Here is a 16,085-nt window from a genome sequence, read left to right on the forward strand (position 1 = left end):
TGAGCTGCATCTCCTCACGGTCTCTTCTCGCTTACTGACAGGTGCGCACTGTGTCTGCGAAGGCTCTCGGGGCCATGGTGAAGGGCATGGGGGAGTCTTGCTTTGAGGACTTGCTGCCATGGTTGATGGAGACCCTGACATACGAGCAGAGCTCTGTAGATCGCTCGGGCGCTGCCCAAGGTGAGACCAGAGCATGGCCGGGGCCAGACAGGGAGCATTCTTTCTTGAGGGACTTGCAGTCCAGTGAGTCGCTCCTTTCTTGTCCTTCAGGGTTGGCCGAGGTAATGGCTGGCTTAGGAGTAGAGAAGTTGGAGAAATTGATGCCAGAAATTGTGGCTACAGCCAGCAAAGTGGACATTGCACCTCATGTCCGAGATGGCTACATCATGATGTTCAACTACCTGCCCATCACCTTTGGGGACAAGTTTACCCCTTATGTGGGGCCCATCATCCCTTGTATCCTCAAAGTAGGTACCAGTGTGATGGTGCTGAGGAGGGTGCTGCTGCATTCCTGAGCTAGCTCGGGGCTAAGGGGCAGGAGTGCCCATCCTGCCCCTCAGAAAGACCCATTTCCTTTGGGTCTGGGTACCCAGAAGAGGCAGCCCTGGTTGATCGCTCTCTGCACGTCTAGGCTCTGGCCGATGAGAATGAGTTTGTTCGTGACACTGCTCTACGTGCAGGCCAACGGGTCATCTCTATGTACGCTGAGACAGCCATTGCCCTGCTACTGCCCCAGCTGGAGCAAGGCCTCTTTGATGACCTCTGGAGAATACGGTGAGAAGTGGACCAAAGGCCCAGTGGGTCCAGCTCTGATTCTCGGAAACCCTAGTGAGAAATCCACATTTCAGAGAACTCTCGGCTTCCTGTACATCTTTGCTTTTAGACAGTTGATCACTCTTGTTTCCTGCAGTAGGGGTGTGGGTGTGGTCAGAGGTCAGCCTTGGGTTTCATTCATTCTTTAGGAACCATCCGCTTTGGTTCTTGAGGTGGATCTCTCACTAGGACCTGGGTTTGCTGATTAGGCTAAGCTGCCTGGCCCAGGGAGCCACTTGGCTTTTTATTAGGGGTCAAACCCATGCCCTCGTGTGTGTGTATGTGTGTGTGTGTGTGTGTGTGTGTGTGTGTGTGTGTGTGGCAAGCACTTCACCAACTGGCGTGTCTCCAGCTCCTTGTCCTGGTTTTGAGACAGGGTCTCCCCAGTAGGCTTAGAACTCACTGTAGCCAGACCGGCCTCAATCTTGGAGTCCTCCTGCCTCAGTCTCTCTGCTGTTAGGTTACAGGTATGTGCCACCATGGCCAGCTTTGCAGTCATCTTTATTCCAGGTCCCATTTAAAACATTATCCTGTGCCGGGCAGTATGGCTCACGCCTTCTTAATCCCAGCACCCAGGAGGCAGAGGCAGGCAGATTTCTGAGATCAAGGCCAGCCTCATCTACAGAGAGAGTTCCAGGACAATCAAGGCTGCACAGAGAAACTCTATCTCAAAAAACAAAACAGCAAAAAAGACCATTCTTCCTAATTATAGTCCTGCAGTTCCTGAGGTTTTTCAATGAGAGTACTCTTATTCTAAAATTCTACTTCTGGGATTTATTCAAAGACTGCGTTTAGTGAGTTCCTCAAGGCTCTTATGCAGAAGGGTGCCGGAAATTGTGGCTACAACCAGCAAAGTGGATGCTGCACTCCATGTCTGAGCTGATGCCTGTATGTTTCTGCCTTCGGCTTTCGTCAGCTCTGGGGATGGAGCCGAGGATCTCACACATTCCAGCAAGTGCTCCACTGCTGAGCTATGTCCCCCATCCAGAGCCTCGCCTTACCTAAGAGTACAGAAGGCTTTGGTTGGGTTTGTTTTGTTTTGTTTTGTTTTGTTTTTTTTTTTTTGATACAGTATGTGGCTCAGGGTTGCCTTGGACTCACTATGGACCCCAAGCTAGCCACAGACTCAACTCTCCTTCCTCTGCCCCTGGAGTGCTAGGACTGTGGGAATGTGTCAGCTTCCCTGGGTCACACATGCTCTTTATTTCACGAAAATATTTATGTGCATGCATGTTTTACCTATGCATATGTCTCTGCTCCGTGTGTGCCTGGTGCCAAGGAGATCAGAAAAGGGTATTGGACCCTGGAACTGGAGCTATGGATGGTTGTAAACCACCATGTGGGTGCTGGGCACTGAACCTGGGTTCTCTGTAAGAAGAGCAACCAGCACTCTTAACTGCTGAGCCATCTCTCCAGCCTCTATACAGACTTTAAGAAGAAGTCTGTTTCCCCCCCCCCGATTGTACAGGGGATTGGGCCCAGGGTGTCTGCATATTGGGCAAGTGCTATGCCAGTGGTGGCATCCACCCAGCCCTTTTCATTCATGACTGGGGTAGCTTGCTTACTAGTAGAAAACCTGGGAAATGCAGGCAGTAATGTGAGCAGAAGCTTGTCTTCAGTCCCCATGCTGAGGTAGCTACGATGCTCTGGGTACCTTCCTTGCAGCCTTCGGTCTGTGTAGTACTGGGTCAGACCCTCACACCATCCTTGAAGCTGTTGTCTGAGTCTGCTTTTGGCTTCAGGTTCAGCTCTGTTCAACTCCTTGGGGACCTCCTGTTCCACATCTCCGGGGTTACTGGGAAAATGACCACAGAGACAGCCTCTGAGGATGATAACTTTGGAACTGCTCAGTCTAATAAGGTGAGGGCCTGGCATTGGGTTCCTCCCTGGGCTGTGGGCGCGATGCCCCTATGCCCTGCGCTCACCACTCTGTTCTTTGTCTCCTGTGGATCACAGGCGATCATCACTGCCCTGGGGGTTGATCGGCGGAACCGGGTCCTGGCAGGGCTCTACATGGGCCGCTCAGACACCCAGCTGGTAGTGAGGCAGGCGTCACTGCATGTGTGGAAGATTGTCGTTTCCAACACCCCCCGCACCCTGCGTGAGATCCTGCCCACCCTCTTTGGCCTCCTGCTGGGTTTTCTGGCTAGTACCTGTGCAGACAAGAGAACCGTGAGTTTGCTGGGCCCCAAGGTCCTTTTTCTAGATCCTAAGGAGCTGAGTTTATAGGGTGAGGGGGACACAAGTGTCCCCTATGTAACAGAGGAGCGTTTGGTTATTTACTCATTCTGCAGATTCTTCCTGTGTGCCATGCTGTGGCCTAGTGTCTATAGACACAGTGGAAAAGAGGAGGAGCCTCCCTCCTTGTCCTGGTTAATGAAGATGTGTATTGATCAGGTAGTCACATGCATGTGTCAGATGTGCTTGTGATAAATGCAGCTCACACTCGTGTCCAGTGTGCACATGGGCTCAGCAGTGCTTCTCACAGAGAGTGGAGTTGGGGGTGAACAGTTGGTGAACACTGACCAGCTGGAGAGGTAGGGAAGGCAGCACCAGAACTTACCCATCTGGAAGGCCAGGGCAAGGCTGTTATACCTGGTGTGACACCCCAGGGTGGAGAGAGGCAGGGGTCGGTGGCTGGAGGAAGTGCCCGTCTGGACTGACGGTCCACTTCAGCCAGGCCCCTTTGCCCACTTCAGTGCCTGGCCTTGCTGAGCAACTTGTGTGTTTAGCTTTAAAGAAGGGCATGCATGAGGCCTCAAAGACAACGTCCTTTTCCTTGAATCATTTGTTACAAATTTAGTTCCTTTTGAGCAAAAACACTGGGTGTGTGTTCTGAGCTGGGACGGTCAGCCTTTCCCTGTGTTCTGTGGTAAGGCTGACATGTCTTGTGCTGTGGTTGTATGTGAGGTGAGCCGAGGCTCATATGTTTATATGAGTGTTTATGATTTATTCCGGGGACAAGGGTCTCCGAGGCTAACCTCAAACTCACAGTCCCCTCCCTCAGCTTCCCCAGTGCTGGGATTACATCTTGGCCACCGTGACTGGTCTCCTCACTACCCTGGAGATAGGGCTGTGATTTATCCTTTGTTCTATTTTTAAATGATGTGTAAATGCTATGTCTGTATATGAGTATGTGCACATGGGTGTAGGTGCCCACAGAAGCCAGGCGAGGGTGTTGGGTCCCCTGGAGCTGGAGTTCCAGGTGGTGGCGAGCCGCCTGATGTGTGGGTGCTCTGAAAGAGCAGTGTGCACTCCTGACCACTGAGCCGTCTGTCCAGCCCATTGTGTTTGTCCTCTTCTGTGTTGGTTTAGACAGAATCTCTGTCTCAGGCTGACCTTGAACTCATAGCCCTGCTCCAGCCTCCCACACTTGCAACCACAGCCACGGGCCAGACGCTAGCACTGGCTTCTCTCCTTCCGTCACAGTGTCTGCAGCCTCTCCTGGGAAGACAGCCGTAGCTGAAGCCTGTGAGCTTCAGGGCCCTTGTTCTCTGGGTGCCCTGGGGTTTGCAGACACTTGATGGGTGGCTGCTTCTCTCTGATGACAGATTGCAGCAAGGACATTGGGAGATCTGGTCCGGAAGCTAGGGGAGAAGATCCTCCCTGAGATCATCCCCATCCTCGAGGAAGGCCTAAGGTCTCAGAAGAGCGACGAGAGGCAGGGTGTATGTATCGGACTGAGTGAGATCATGAAGTCTACCAGCCGGGATGCTGTGAGTATCTTTACAGACCCTGCAGCCCATGCAGCTGTGGGTGACTGATGATGCGCTCTGGGGAGGGTACCAGCTTCACTCTGGAGGGAGCTGTCACCAGCAGGGTATTCCCCTTGCAAACTATTTCCTTCTAAGCTAAAACTAAGGAAGATTTCCTCGAGAGGCCTTAGGAAACTGGAGATGGCTGTGTCCCCCATCCCCGTCCCCCCCTCCACGCTCGAGGTTGCTGTAGATGTGTCCCTTTGTGACTTTACCCACTGGTGTGTGTGTGGGGCCACCCCAGTGGAAGAGGGTGGCAGGGTGGGAGGGGCGTGTTTCCTGGGTGCAGAGACTAAAGGCTTTTAGCAGAGCTGAGACTGAGGAACTTGGCTTTCCAAGAGGTGAGCAAAACAATCTGGGAGTCAGAGGCCAGGTCCTGGGCCCTTGCTGGTGTCGGTCAGGTCTTGTAGAGGACGAGAACAGCAGCTGGGTCTCAGTGATTACAGTGAGCTTTGTAGTTGTTCGTGTAGGTGAAAGACCCCTGGGGATGCGCCAGGTGTTCTCTGTCCTCACCTCAGTTTCCCGTGGTCAGAGCCGGTAGGACCGCCCAGCAGATGGAGTCTGTTTGGCTAAGTTTCAGCCCCTCGTCAGCATCCCTTGTTGGGTCTGCATGGGTCCGACTGTGCTTGTGTTGTTCTAGGTACTGTATTTCTCTGAGTCCCTTGTGCCTACGGCACGGAAGGCTTTATGTGATCCCCTAGAGGAGGTCCGAGAGGCGGCAGCCAAGACCTTTGAGCAGCTGCACTCCACCATCGGCCACCAGGCTTTGGAGGACATTCTCCCGTTTTTACTGAAGCAGCTGGTGAGTGGCTCTCCCACACGCCTTCCAGTGTGGCCTTCGCTGTCTGTGAGACAGTGACGTGCAGGGGAACTCTGCAGGGGAGGCGGTGCCACAAAGTCTGCTGTGGCTTTGTGCCTGTCCTTGGACAGTAAGGAGATGTGGGAGGCAAGGATGTGAGTGGAGGAGGCAGCTGATAGCAGGGATGCAGAGGGAGCCAACGCCAGTCATCCCGTGCTCCTCTGCAGGATGACGAGCAGGTGTCGGAATTCGCCCTGGATGGTCTGAAGCAGGTTATGGCTGTCAAGAGCCGTGTGGTGCTGCCTTATCTGGTGCCCAAGGTACATCCCCACACATGGCACACAGTCCGTTCCAGGGCCTCCTGTGCATGCCCACGTGTTGGGTCTGGCGAGGTGGATGCATTGAGCTTGGGTGCTCCCTTGTCTCTCAAGATGTATTGGAGCAGGCCCTTGGGTCAGCAGGGGAGTGGTGGGCGCCCTTGGGTCAGCAGGGGAGTGGTGGGCGCCCTTGGGTCAGACAAGGCGGTGGGCTGTCTCAGAACCCAGCCTGGGCCTGGCACTAAGCAGGTTCAGTTTTCACCGGGTTGATGCTGTCGTCACTCCCCCAGCTGACAACGCCGCCTGTCAATACCCGGGTGCTGGCTTTCCTCTCATCTGTGGCAGGCGATGCTCTGACCCGCCATCTTGGCGTGATCCTCCCGGCAGTCATGTTGGCCCTGAAGGAGAAGCTCGGGAGTCCAGACGAGCAGCTGGTAAGACAGCACGAGCACCCTGCTAGCTTTTCAACCAACAGCCATGGCGCCTTCCTTGCTTGCCAGAGGCTCCATGCTCAGCACACGTCCCTGTGGTTTCCAGGAGATGGCCAACTGCCAGGCCGTGATCCTGTCAGTGGAGGATGACACCGGGCACCGCATCATCATCGAGGATCTGTTGGAAGCCACTCGCAGCCCTGAGGTGGGCATGAGGCAGGCTGCTGCGATCATCCTCAACATCTACTGCTCCCGTTCCAAGGCCGACTACACGCCCCACCTTCGAAGCCTGGTCTCCGGCTTGATCCGCCTCTTCAATGACTCCAGTCCCGTGGTTCTGGAGGAGAGCTGGGATGCCCTCAATGCCATCACCAAGGTGAGGGGACCGTGGTCCCTAGAATTACCTTGTGGCTGCAGAGTATTCTAGGCTTCCCCGCTGCTATTGTTTTGTTTTTATTTGGGGTCTTGTTGCCCAGTCTGGCCTCCTAGATTCAAGCAATGTTTCCACCTCACTTAACAGATACTGAAACTATAGGTTTGTGTCACTCTGTAGGCTTACAGCTCCAGATATTTGTAAAAATAGGCTCAGGCTGTTTTTGTCCCTGTCACACAGCGGCCAGTCCTTGTCTCCCTTGTTGGCCCACACCCTGAGAGGGAGGGCTGTGTCTCACTGGTCTTCTCTCCGAGTCTTGCAGAAGCTGGACGCTGGCAACCAGCTGGCCCTGATTGAAGAGCTACATAAGGAAATCCGGTTCGTAGGCAACGAGAGCAAAGGCGAGCATGTGCCAGGCTTCTGCCTTCCAAAGAAGGTGAGCCAGAGCCTGGGGACCCAGGCTGCTACATGAGCTCCGGGTGTGCAGCTGGGGTCAGTGTGGTGGGCTCCCTGTGTGGTGGAGCGTCTCTGTCTCCTGTGCCTGGGTTCACGGTGCCCTTGGCTTAGGCTGTGAAGTCGTCTGCCAGAGCCAGTAGGTCAGAGGTGGCAGCCCTGTTTCCTGTTATCAGCCTGTTGGGTTGTTCATCCTCCAGTCAGGTCACCCTCTTGGCAGTGACCCTGATTCAACCCCTCTGTTAACTGATGGCAGTGCCTTGCTCTCAGTGGGAAACTTGTGGGCCTGGGGCGTTTGGGCTGGCCTCTCAGCTCTGGTTTCTCTTGCCAGGGCGTGACCTCCATCCTTCCAGTGCTGCGGGAAGGCGTCCTCACTGGTAGCCCTGAGCAGAAGGAGGAAGCAGCCAAGGCCTTGGGTTTGGTGATCTGCTTGACATCAGCTGATGCCCTGAGGCCCTCTGTGGTCAGCATCACTGGCCCCCTGATCCGCATCCTTGGGGACCGGTTCAGCTGGAATGTGAAGGCGGCTTTGCTAGAGACACTCAGCCTCCTGCTGGGCAAGGTGAGTGAGTTAGGAGCGAGTTGCATCTGTCAGTAGGAGACCGCGTGAGCTGTCCTGTGGGCGCAGAGGGGACTGGCGCACGGCGCTGTGCTGGCTCACTGCGAAGTCCTGCTGTAGCCCTGTGACCATGTCGCCTTTGCTTGTGAAAGGGCGCCCTCTTATGGTGTCTGCCGCTACTTCCTCTCCCACCATCATGGATGCTGAAAAAACGAATGTCGCTAAGCAGGCTTCCCTGTGAGCTTGGGTCTTGTTCTGAGCTGTGTGTGAGATTCTGGCTAACTCCTGGCAGTCCTGACTGTTGAGTTCATGTCTTTAGTATACCACAGTTGTGACTTCCAGGTATGGGGTTTCTCCCACAGGTTGGACTCGCCCTGAAGCCCTTCTTGCCCCAGCTTCAGACCACCTTTACCAAAGCTCTGCAGGACTCCAACCGGGGTGTCCGCCTAAAGGCTGCTGATGCGCTGGGGAAACTTATCTCCATCCACGTCAAGGTGGACCCCCTTTTCACAGAGCTGCTGAACGGAATCCGTGTGATGGAGGACTCAGGTGTGAGGTACATGCTTACTCAGAACCATGTTCATGGGCCATGCGTGAGCAGGTGGATGGCGGAGGTGTGGGGGAGCCTGGGGCTAAGGCAGAACATTCCCTCCTTCTGTAGAGACACCATGCTGCAGGCCCTGAGGTTTGTGATTCAGGGTGCAGGTGCCAAAGTGGATGCTGCCATCCGGAAAAACACCATCTCACTCCTGCTAAGCATGCTGGGACATGATGAGGTATGCCTGGGAGTTCCGTTACTTTTCCTCGTCTCGTCTCTCTGTGTGGGTGTAAACCCGCCCTTACGTTCCTGCAGGACTTGCCATGTCTGCTCGGGTCGGGAAGGACCAGGGAGTGTTGATGGTACTGATGTTTGTACCCTGGAGGCCAGGGTTTATTGTCTTGACTGCTGGGGATCAGACTAAGCCTTGTGCGTGCTGAGCCCCAGTCTGGCCTCATCCGTCTGTCTCATGGATGAATTGCCAGCTGCTTTAGCGTCAGTCACTTTCGCTCTGTGTTCCTCTTTGTAAAGCAGACTGCTCCGGGAGACATGCGGAGCCACTCTTCGGCGGCATGGTACGCAAGCCCTGGTTGTGATTTGGGGTGCAGGTGCTGCATTGGAAAAGCATAAGTCCATGTGCAGGTCTACAGTTGTAGAGGACCAGTGTTACCCATGGTCACACTCTTACCAAGTCAGAGCTGTCTTCAGTCCCATTAGCTCTGCCGAGTGTTTGCGAGGCTCCCATTGGTTTCTTGGTGCTGTGGCAGATCTGTGAGGGTGGTGAGTCTGTGGGAAGACCTTTCTGTTTCCCATCTGCTGAGGTGGTCTTCATTCATTTGTAGGGCTGATCCAAGATAGGCAAGAGAGAGGGAGAGGGAGGGTGCTTTGCTTGCATCTGTGTCTGTGTGAGGGTGTCAGATCTTGGAGTTAAAGACAGTTAGGAGCTGCCATGTGGGTCCTGGGCACTGAACCCAGATCCTGTGGAAGAGCAGTCAATGCCCTTGATCGCTGAGCCGTCTCTCCAGTCTCCAGCCTTTGTTTGTTTTGTTTTTTTGATATAAGGTTTTGCAGGTAACCCAGGCTGGTCAGCAGCTTGTTATCTTGCTGCCCCAGTCTTCTTGATGCTGGGACTGCAGGTGTGAACTGGTGAGCCTGGCTTGTGTGGCTTTATATTCTCTGTGTACACACCCGTGGTGGGTTCTGTAGGGCTGTGCTTGTGACCCTGAAGGCCCGCAGTCCTTGGTGGCCTACTCTCTGACTACAGCCCCAGCTCCCTCAGGAGTGCCTAGTCATTTTGGTCAGTCTCCTAGAGCTTTTACGGGGCCATGCACAGTGCAAGCAAAGGTTACAATTTAGACAAATTTGCATTTTCCACAGCAGAACTTAGTGCAAGCAAAGGTTACAATTTAGACAAATTTGCATTTTCCACAGCAGAACTTAAAATAGCTCACACGGAGAAAGAGTGCCCGAGCTAGCAGGCCTACACTGCTGACAGCCTTTTCTCAGGGCCTACACTGAGACTGAAGGGGTCAGCCTGGCTTTAGCTTTCCTGACACTCACTGAGTTGCACTTGGTTGGCTGCTTTGTGTCTTAGTCTGGGTTACTACTACTGTGATAAACACCACAACCAAAAGCGAACTGGAGAGGCAAGGATTATTTGACTTACCCTTCCACATTGCCATCCATCACTGAGGGAAGTCAGGATGGGAACTCAGACAGGACAGGACCCTGGAGGCAGGAGCCGATGCAGAGGCCGAGAAGGGAGCTGCTCACTGGCTTGCTCCCCACGGCTTGCTCAGCCTGCTTTCTGATAGAACCCAGGACCAGCAGCCCAGGGATGGCCCCGCCCACAGTGGGCTGGGCCCTCCCCATCGATCACTAATTAACCAAATGCCCTGCAGGCTTGTCCACAAGCCAGTCTGGTGGGGGTTTTCTCAGGTGAGGGTCTCCCTTCCCAAATGGCCCTGGCTTGTGTCAAGTGGACATGGAACTGGCCGGCCCAGTCGGTTTGAAGGACACACTGAGACGTACTAACAAACAGCATTTTCATCTTCTCTTTGGAGTTTTGGAGGAAGCTGGCTATGGAGCAGGCATGTGTGCGGGCAGCAGTTGTCACAACAGCTAGAGTTCCGCATCACACAGTGCCTTGCTTCTCAGGTGTCACCCACAGGGATTGGGACACAAGGGCACAGCCAGGAGAGCCGCCTACAAAGACAGCTACAGCAAGGGCTCTGGACTCGTCCCCTACAAGCCTAGGCTCAGATGACTCTGCTCTCTGAAATGTCCGCGCCTCTCAGTGCGTTTGCTCTACATAGTCACGCTGAAGCCACTGGTCAACACGAAGGTGGAGATGTGTGTCATCTCACACACACGCGCGCGCGCGCGCGCGCACACGCGGTCTATACAGAGACGGTGGAGATGTGTGTCATCTCACACACACGCGCGCGCACACGCGGTCTATACAGAGACGGTGGAGATGTGTGTCATCTCACACACACACGCGCGCACACGCGGTCTATACAGAGACGGTGGAGATGTGTGTCATCTCACACACATGCGCGCGCACACGCGGTCTATACAGAGACGGTGGAGATGTGTGTCATCTCACACACACAGACACAGTCTATACAGAGAAGGTGGAGATGTGTGTCATCATGGCATTCACACTCTGTGGGGGAGAGGGAGCCGGCTTGTGGCTTCACACATGGTAGGCGAGTGCCCTTCCTCTAAGCACATCCATGGCACCCTAGGGCCAGTGTTTTCTGTCGCTATCAACGCCAGTCACACAAGTGGATGCCTAGAGTGAGGATGGCTTCGGAATTCTTGAGCTGGGGTGTCTTTCTCCTGCCCTCATCCCTGGGTCGCTGATGGTACTGGCCATACTCCCTGTCACTCCCCTCTCCTCCATCAGGACAATACTCGGATCTCCTCAGCTGGGTGCCTTGGGGAGCTGTGTGCCTTTTTGACAGAAGAGGAGCTCAGCACTGTCCTTCAGCAGTGCTTGCTGGGTAGGTCACAGCACAGGCCTTGGACACTTGTCTCCTCCCACTTGAAGGGTTTCGGAGCCCCTGAGCCACCCTTGTCCTTAGGTGCCCTGCTGTAGAGTCCACTGGAGTCCCTGTGCAGCTGTCAGAGCCGCCATGGAAGCAGGGATTTCCGGTTCCTCGCGTCTGCCCCCTGCTCTCAGTGGATCTTAGGGTGGGGTGTGCTATAACGTGCATGTTCATGCCACTTGTGTCCTTCTGCCCAGCTGACGTATCTGGCATTGACTGGATGGTTCGGCACGGCCGGAGCCTGGCTCTCTCTGTGGCTGTGAACGTGGCTCCCAGCAGACTCTGTGCAGGCAAACACAGCAGTGAGGTTCAGGACATGATCCTCAGCAATGCCACAGCAGACAGGGTAAGGCCCAGTCCTGACCTCCCCTCCCGGCCCTGTGTACAGATGGGGGGGGGGGGTCCAGCTGGGCGTGCAGAGCCTGCGTTCTACTGTGGCCGGTTAACTTGGATGCTGAGTGAATGAATGAATGAATGAGTCCTTTGGTCTCCAGTTTAAGATGTTGGGTTAGAGGAGGTCATAGCCCCTCTTGGTTCCTGGGAACCATTGACTTGGTTCTGCCCTGGCATCTGGCAGATGGTTAAGTGAGAGCTGTTGGAGCTGTGGGGGAGGGGTAATCCAGGATAAGATGGGGGCAGGAGTGGGGTGGCTCCCGCCTGTGTAGCTTTTGCTGTTCTCCACAGATCCCCATTGCTGTAAGCGGGGTCCGAGGCATGGGCTTCCTCATGAAGTACCACATTGAGACAGGAGATGGACAGTTGCCACCCAGACTCTCCAGCCTACTCATTAAGGTGAGTGGGGACAGTTGGTGAGGAGCTCCTGTGAACCCCTGCGAATAGATGGTACAGTGTTTCTCTGTACATTTTTCTCATGCTATGTTTTCAGTATTTGGTCAGATTCTTAGACTCATGCCTCCAAATCAAGGAAAGAACCACTTTTTCTCCAGGTGTGATAGAGCATGCCTTTAATCCCAGCACTTAGGAGACAGGGATAGGTGGATCTCTGAGTTCAAGGCCACCCTGGTCTACAGAGCGAGTTCTAGGACATGCAGGGCTGCACAGAGAAGCCCTGTCTCAAAACAGAATTTAAAAACTTTCTTTTTGTAGCAGCAGTGGCAGAGGTGTGCCGTCTGGAGGTCAAGGGGAACTTGAATGAGTTGCCTTTCTCCTCCCATGTGGGTCCCGCGGGTCCAGTCATGTAGTCAGGGTGACAGCAGTTGCCTTAACCAGCTGAGCATCTCACTAGTCCCCAAGATGGTCTCACTGTGCGGTCTTAGCTGGCCCAGGCAACAGATTTGGGGAGGCTGACTTTTGCCTCCCATGTGCTGAGATGAAAGGCGTGAGCCTCTGTGCCTGGAGATTGAACTGAATTCTAAAAGTCTCCTGCCTGTCTTCCTCCCTTAACTGGCATGGCACTTGCGTGGCTGTTGTGGAGGTCCCAATGTTTGTGATCTGTCCTGGCATCAGGTCTCCCCCTGCCTGACAGCTCCCTTCTCAAACATTAATGTGCACAGAGGTCAGAGCCAAAACAATTTTAGTAGGCTGGGGGCACGCTGGAAACCCCGTGACGGGCCCCTGGCAACTACAGTGCCGTTGTGCTAGGACCTCACTGAGTAATGAGCTTCCAAAGGGGAGCCAGCCTCCTGTGAGACTCCCAGGCCAACTTCTGAGACTAGAAAGGGTCTGCTTAGCTGGGATGCCTGTGACTGGATCAGTCTGCATTCGATTGTTCACTCAGCAGTCATTTACTGACGGCCTGCTGGAGTAAGTGAACAAGGCAGGCAAGCTCCCGGAGCCTTTAGAGACAGGCCTGGGTTATGTAGACTTGAAGGGTGAGGAGCAACCATTTGACTGAGGACCCAGGGTGAGCACATCCCAGGTGGTGTGACCAGCAACAAGCCTGGCAGCCTGGCAGAAAAGAGGAATTGTGAGCCAAGGGGCTAGCAGCACTGGATGAGGCAGGAAGGAATCAGCCTGTCACCCTGTTAACTTGAGGCAGGAACAGTGGGTCTGGTGTTGGTGCTGAGGGAGAGTGTCCACCCTGGAAATGCGGGCCTGTGCTGAGCAGACTGGATGTGTCCCTCCCTCTGCTCCCAGTGTCTGCAGAACCCATCCAGTGACATCAGGTTGGTTGCCGAGAAGATGATTTGGTGGGCGAATAAGGAGCCGCGACCTCCGCTGGAACCCCAGGCCATCAAGCCCATTCTGAAGGCTCTCCTTGACAACACCAAGGACAAGAACACTGTAGTGAGGGCCTACAGCGACCAGGCCATCGTCAACCTGCTCAAGATGAGGCAGGGCGAGGAGCTGTATGAGGTAGGAGCGGGCCCGGAGCGCCAGCAGCGTGAACCGCAGGCGATACCAAGCCCTGTTCTCGCGCCGGTGTGCCCTTGTCCCTGGCGGTGGACACTCGGGGGCCTGGAGCACACCGCCTTTGTTCCTCAGGGTTATTTGAGCAGCAAATAAACTCAGTGCACCCCAGAAACCTGGGCACGGCTGCCTCATCTGAGCCCCAAGCGGTGCCCTTAGCCCCCCATAGCAGCCACTCTTGAACAGAAAACTGCGGCCGGTGTTCCCCAGTGTAGGAAAGGCCTGAGGGAGTGTTTCCCAAGTTGTCGCTGGCCCATCCCAAGCCCTTTTTTCTGTTGCCATACTCTACCCCAGGCTCTTAGTCTCAACTTGGCACCCGTCCTGAAGCTGTGTGTTCTCCTCGTCTTTCCCGTCTTTCCCACAGTCACTCTCCAAGATCCTGGACGCGGCCAGCTTGGAGGCGTTGAGTGAATGCAACCGAAGGTCGCTGAAGAAGCTGGCCGGCCAGGCGGACTCGGTGGAGCAGGTGGACGACACCGTCCTGACGTGACAGGCCGGGCTCTCTGCGGCGGCTCCGCTCCACCTCTGTGCCCACTGTTTTCATTTTTGAAAATACATTTATTCCAGGGAGGAGCTCAGGAGACAGAGTTCTTCCCTGAAAATATTTTAGTACACCAACCAACCAGAGCCAAAGCCTTAAACCAAACCCACACACAACTGGAGATTGCCTCCTCCTCCGTCTCTTGTCCTCATCTTTGGAGAAGAGAAAGAAAAGCACGCACATAAACCTCAGAGTGGCAGCTAGGGCCCCTGACTCAGCTTGGCCAGGAGGTGCCTGCCCAGATCTCTTCTGCGTTTGAGTTCCCATGTCTGAGTGGGGCTCGGAGCTGCAGAGCTCTGCCCGATGCTCTCCTGGGCCTTTGTGCGGCCTGGCTGGCTGGCTGACTTGTCTGGAGAAGGTGATGCTGGCCGCCCCCTCGGCCCCAGGTCTGGGTGTCCTCCATTCAAGGGAGGAGTGTTTAATAAAGGCTTTGATTGCATCTGGAAAGAAGCAGGCGGTTTGTTGTTATGTGTAGACAAGGTTTCTCTCTGACTCTGAATTCAGGGATCCACCTGCCTCTGCCTTCCAGTGCTGGGATTAAAGGTGCGGGCCACCACCCTAGGCAAAAAAGCAGATTTTTTTATAACCCCCAACCACCAGTTAGACATGAAGCTCTCTGCATCAAGAATCAGGGATGGTTTATGTTCTTGCTGAAAGTGTGAGCCTTGCTGTTTCTCAGCCCACCTCTGCCCTGCTGTGAAAGCTTCATCGCCCGGCTTCTCTGCCCGGGCTCCGTGCACAGCCAGGCAGGCCTGACATCTCCCTCAGTATGGGGAAGCCAGGGTCTGGATGACTGCTTCCCAGATCTGTCCTTACGGGAAGGCGAGCTGGTGGTCAGGCTGTAGGGACAATGGTCCCCTCTGTGGGGCATGTTCTGGCCGAGGGACATGCAACAGGGAACCAGAGCTTCGACGCAATATCTGCCTCATATGTGAGTAACTTCCTTCTAATTCCTAGAAGGCTTATTAAACGCCCCCTAGTGATGCAAGCGCCCCTGGTCCCAGAGTGACATAAGCCTTTATCAAAATTACTGCCAGTGCTGGGTTTGGTGGCAGTGGTGACATAGTTCTATAATCCCAGCACTTGAGGGGGCGGGGTGTCACCCTCAGTTACATATTTAACGCTAGCCTGGTTACATCGGACCCTGTTTTAAAAAAAACTAAATTAAAAGACCAGTTTCTGGCAGGTTGGTGGTGGTACACGCCTTTAATCCCAGCACATGGGAAGCAGGGGCGGGCAGATCTCTGTAAATCTGAGGCCAACCTGGTCTACAGAATGCGTTCCAGGACAGCCAGAGCTACACAGAGAAGCCCTGTCTTGGGGTGGGAGGCATTGTCACTAACAGTGTAGCAGGTAGGAAGGGGGGCTTTCACTGACGGCACTGGGTTAGACTAAGTGACCTCTAAGACGTGGCTGGTGGAAACCTTGTGTTCCCGTGTCATATGCCACAGGCTTCTTCACAGTACACCCAGTGTCATCTGGCTGGGGTTAACTGTAGAGTCCTAAGGCTGGAAGGGACCTTGAGAGGTCAGCTGAGTCAGTCCCCATAGCCGAGCAGCCAATGGTTTCAGCTTTTGGTAGCCGTGGCAACTGGGATTCAGATGGTCCAGCTGCTTGGGGCATCTGTCAAGCAAGCTGTTGGCGTGTATGTTCACCTCTCCCAGGCAGTGTGGTAAAGTGCACAGCCCAGAAGCTTCTTCCAGGCAGCAAGTTAATCCATACCAGCTGGGAGGGCAAGCCGACGTGCTGAGGGTGGGAACACCCAATAAGCAGAATCTGGAGGAGAAACGGCTTCCAGTTCCAGAAACCGGAGGAGGATGAGCACTGTGTTCGGAATAGACGGCTGGAGGTTGTCACAGACACGACTCGAGGTTCTTGAGCATGCTGCATCGCATTCCTCATCTGCTGGGCGGGTGAAGGCTCTCGGGAAGTCCGATGGTAAGGACTGTCGCAGCACTACAGTGGGCAGGCAGAAGGGACCTGTCTGGCGGCACCGCAGCCCTGGAGGGAGTGAAGCTGGGCTCCCCAGGAGCAGACACTGCCCTGCTGCCTGGCAGCTGCTGAGCATTGGAGCTCTTCATGC

General features: G+C 54.7%; 1 protein-coding gene across 2 annotated transcripts in view; it reads left to right on the top strand.

Moving 5' to 3' along the window:
* The window catches only part of Gcn1 (GCN1 activator of EIF2AK4), a 55,925-nt gene extending 41,497 nt beyond the window's left edge, over positions 1-14,428 (top strand). Inside the window, exons 40-58 of one of the 2 annotated variants that reach the window (XM_051176473.1) lie at positions 42-180; positions 271-467; positions 632-774; positions 2,556-2,673; positions 2,770-2,985; positions 4,365-4,529; positions 5,209-5,370; positions 5,595-5,687; positions 5,975-6,118; positions 6,222-6,491; positions 6,811-6,924; positions 7,273-7,503; positions 7,863-8,056; positions 8,162-8,276; positions 10,950-11,046; positions 11,289-11,437; positions 11,776-11,883; positions 13,189-13,407; positions 13,826-14,428. In XM_051176473.1, the coding sequence (XP_051032430.1) occupies positions 42-180; positions 271-467; positions 632-774; positions 2,556-2,673; positions 2,770-2,985; positions 4,365-4,529; positions 5,209-5,370; positions 5,595-5,687; positions 5,975-6,118; positions 6,222-6,491; positions 6,811-6,924; positions 7,273-7,503; positions 7,863-8,056; positions 8,162-8,276; positions 10,950-11,046; positions 11,289-11,437; positions 11,776-11,883; positions 13,189-13,407; positions 13,826-13,951 (3,000 nt within the window). In that variant the 3' untranslated portion in view covers positions 13,952-14,428. The remainder of the gene's footprint in view (positions 1-41; positions 181-270; positions 468-631; positions 775-2,555; positions 2,674-2,769; positions 2,986-4,364; positions 4,530-5,208; positions 5,371-5,594; positions 5,688-5,974; positions 6,119-6,221; positions 6,492-6,810; positions 6,925-7,272; positions 7,504-7,862; positions 8,057-8,161; positions 8,277-10,949; positions 11,047-11,288; positions 11,438-11,775; positions 11,884-13,188; positions 13,408-13,825) is intronic. The other variant, XM_051176472.1, reaches the window with a different exon arrangement.
* The last annotated feature ends 1,657 nt before the right edge of the window (positions 14,429-16,085 follow it).

The sequence above is a fragment of the Phodopus roborovskii genome, unplaced genomic scaffold (assembly GCF_943737965.1).
Source record: "Phodopus roborovskii unplaced genomic scaffold, PHOROB, whole genome shotgun sequence".
Lineage (NCBI taxonomy): Eukaryota > Metazoa > Chordata > Mammalia > Rodentia > Cricetidae > Phodopus > Phodopus roborovskii.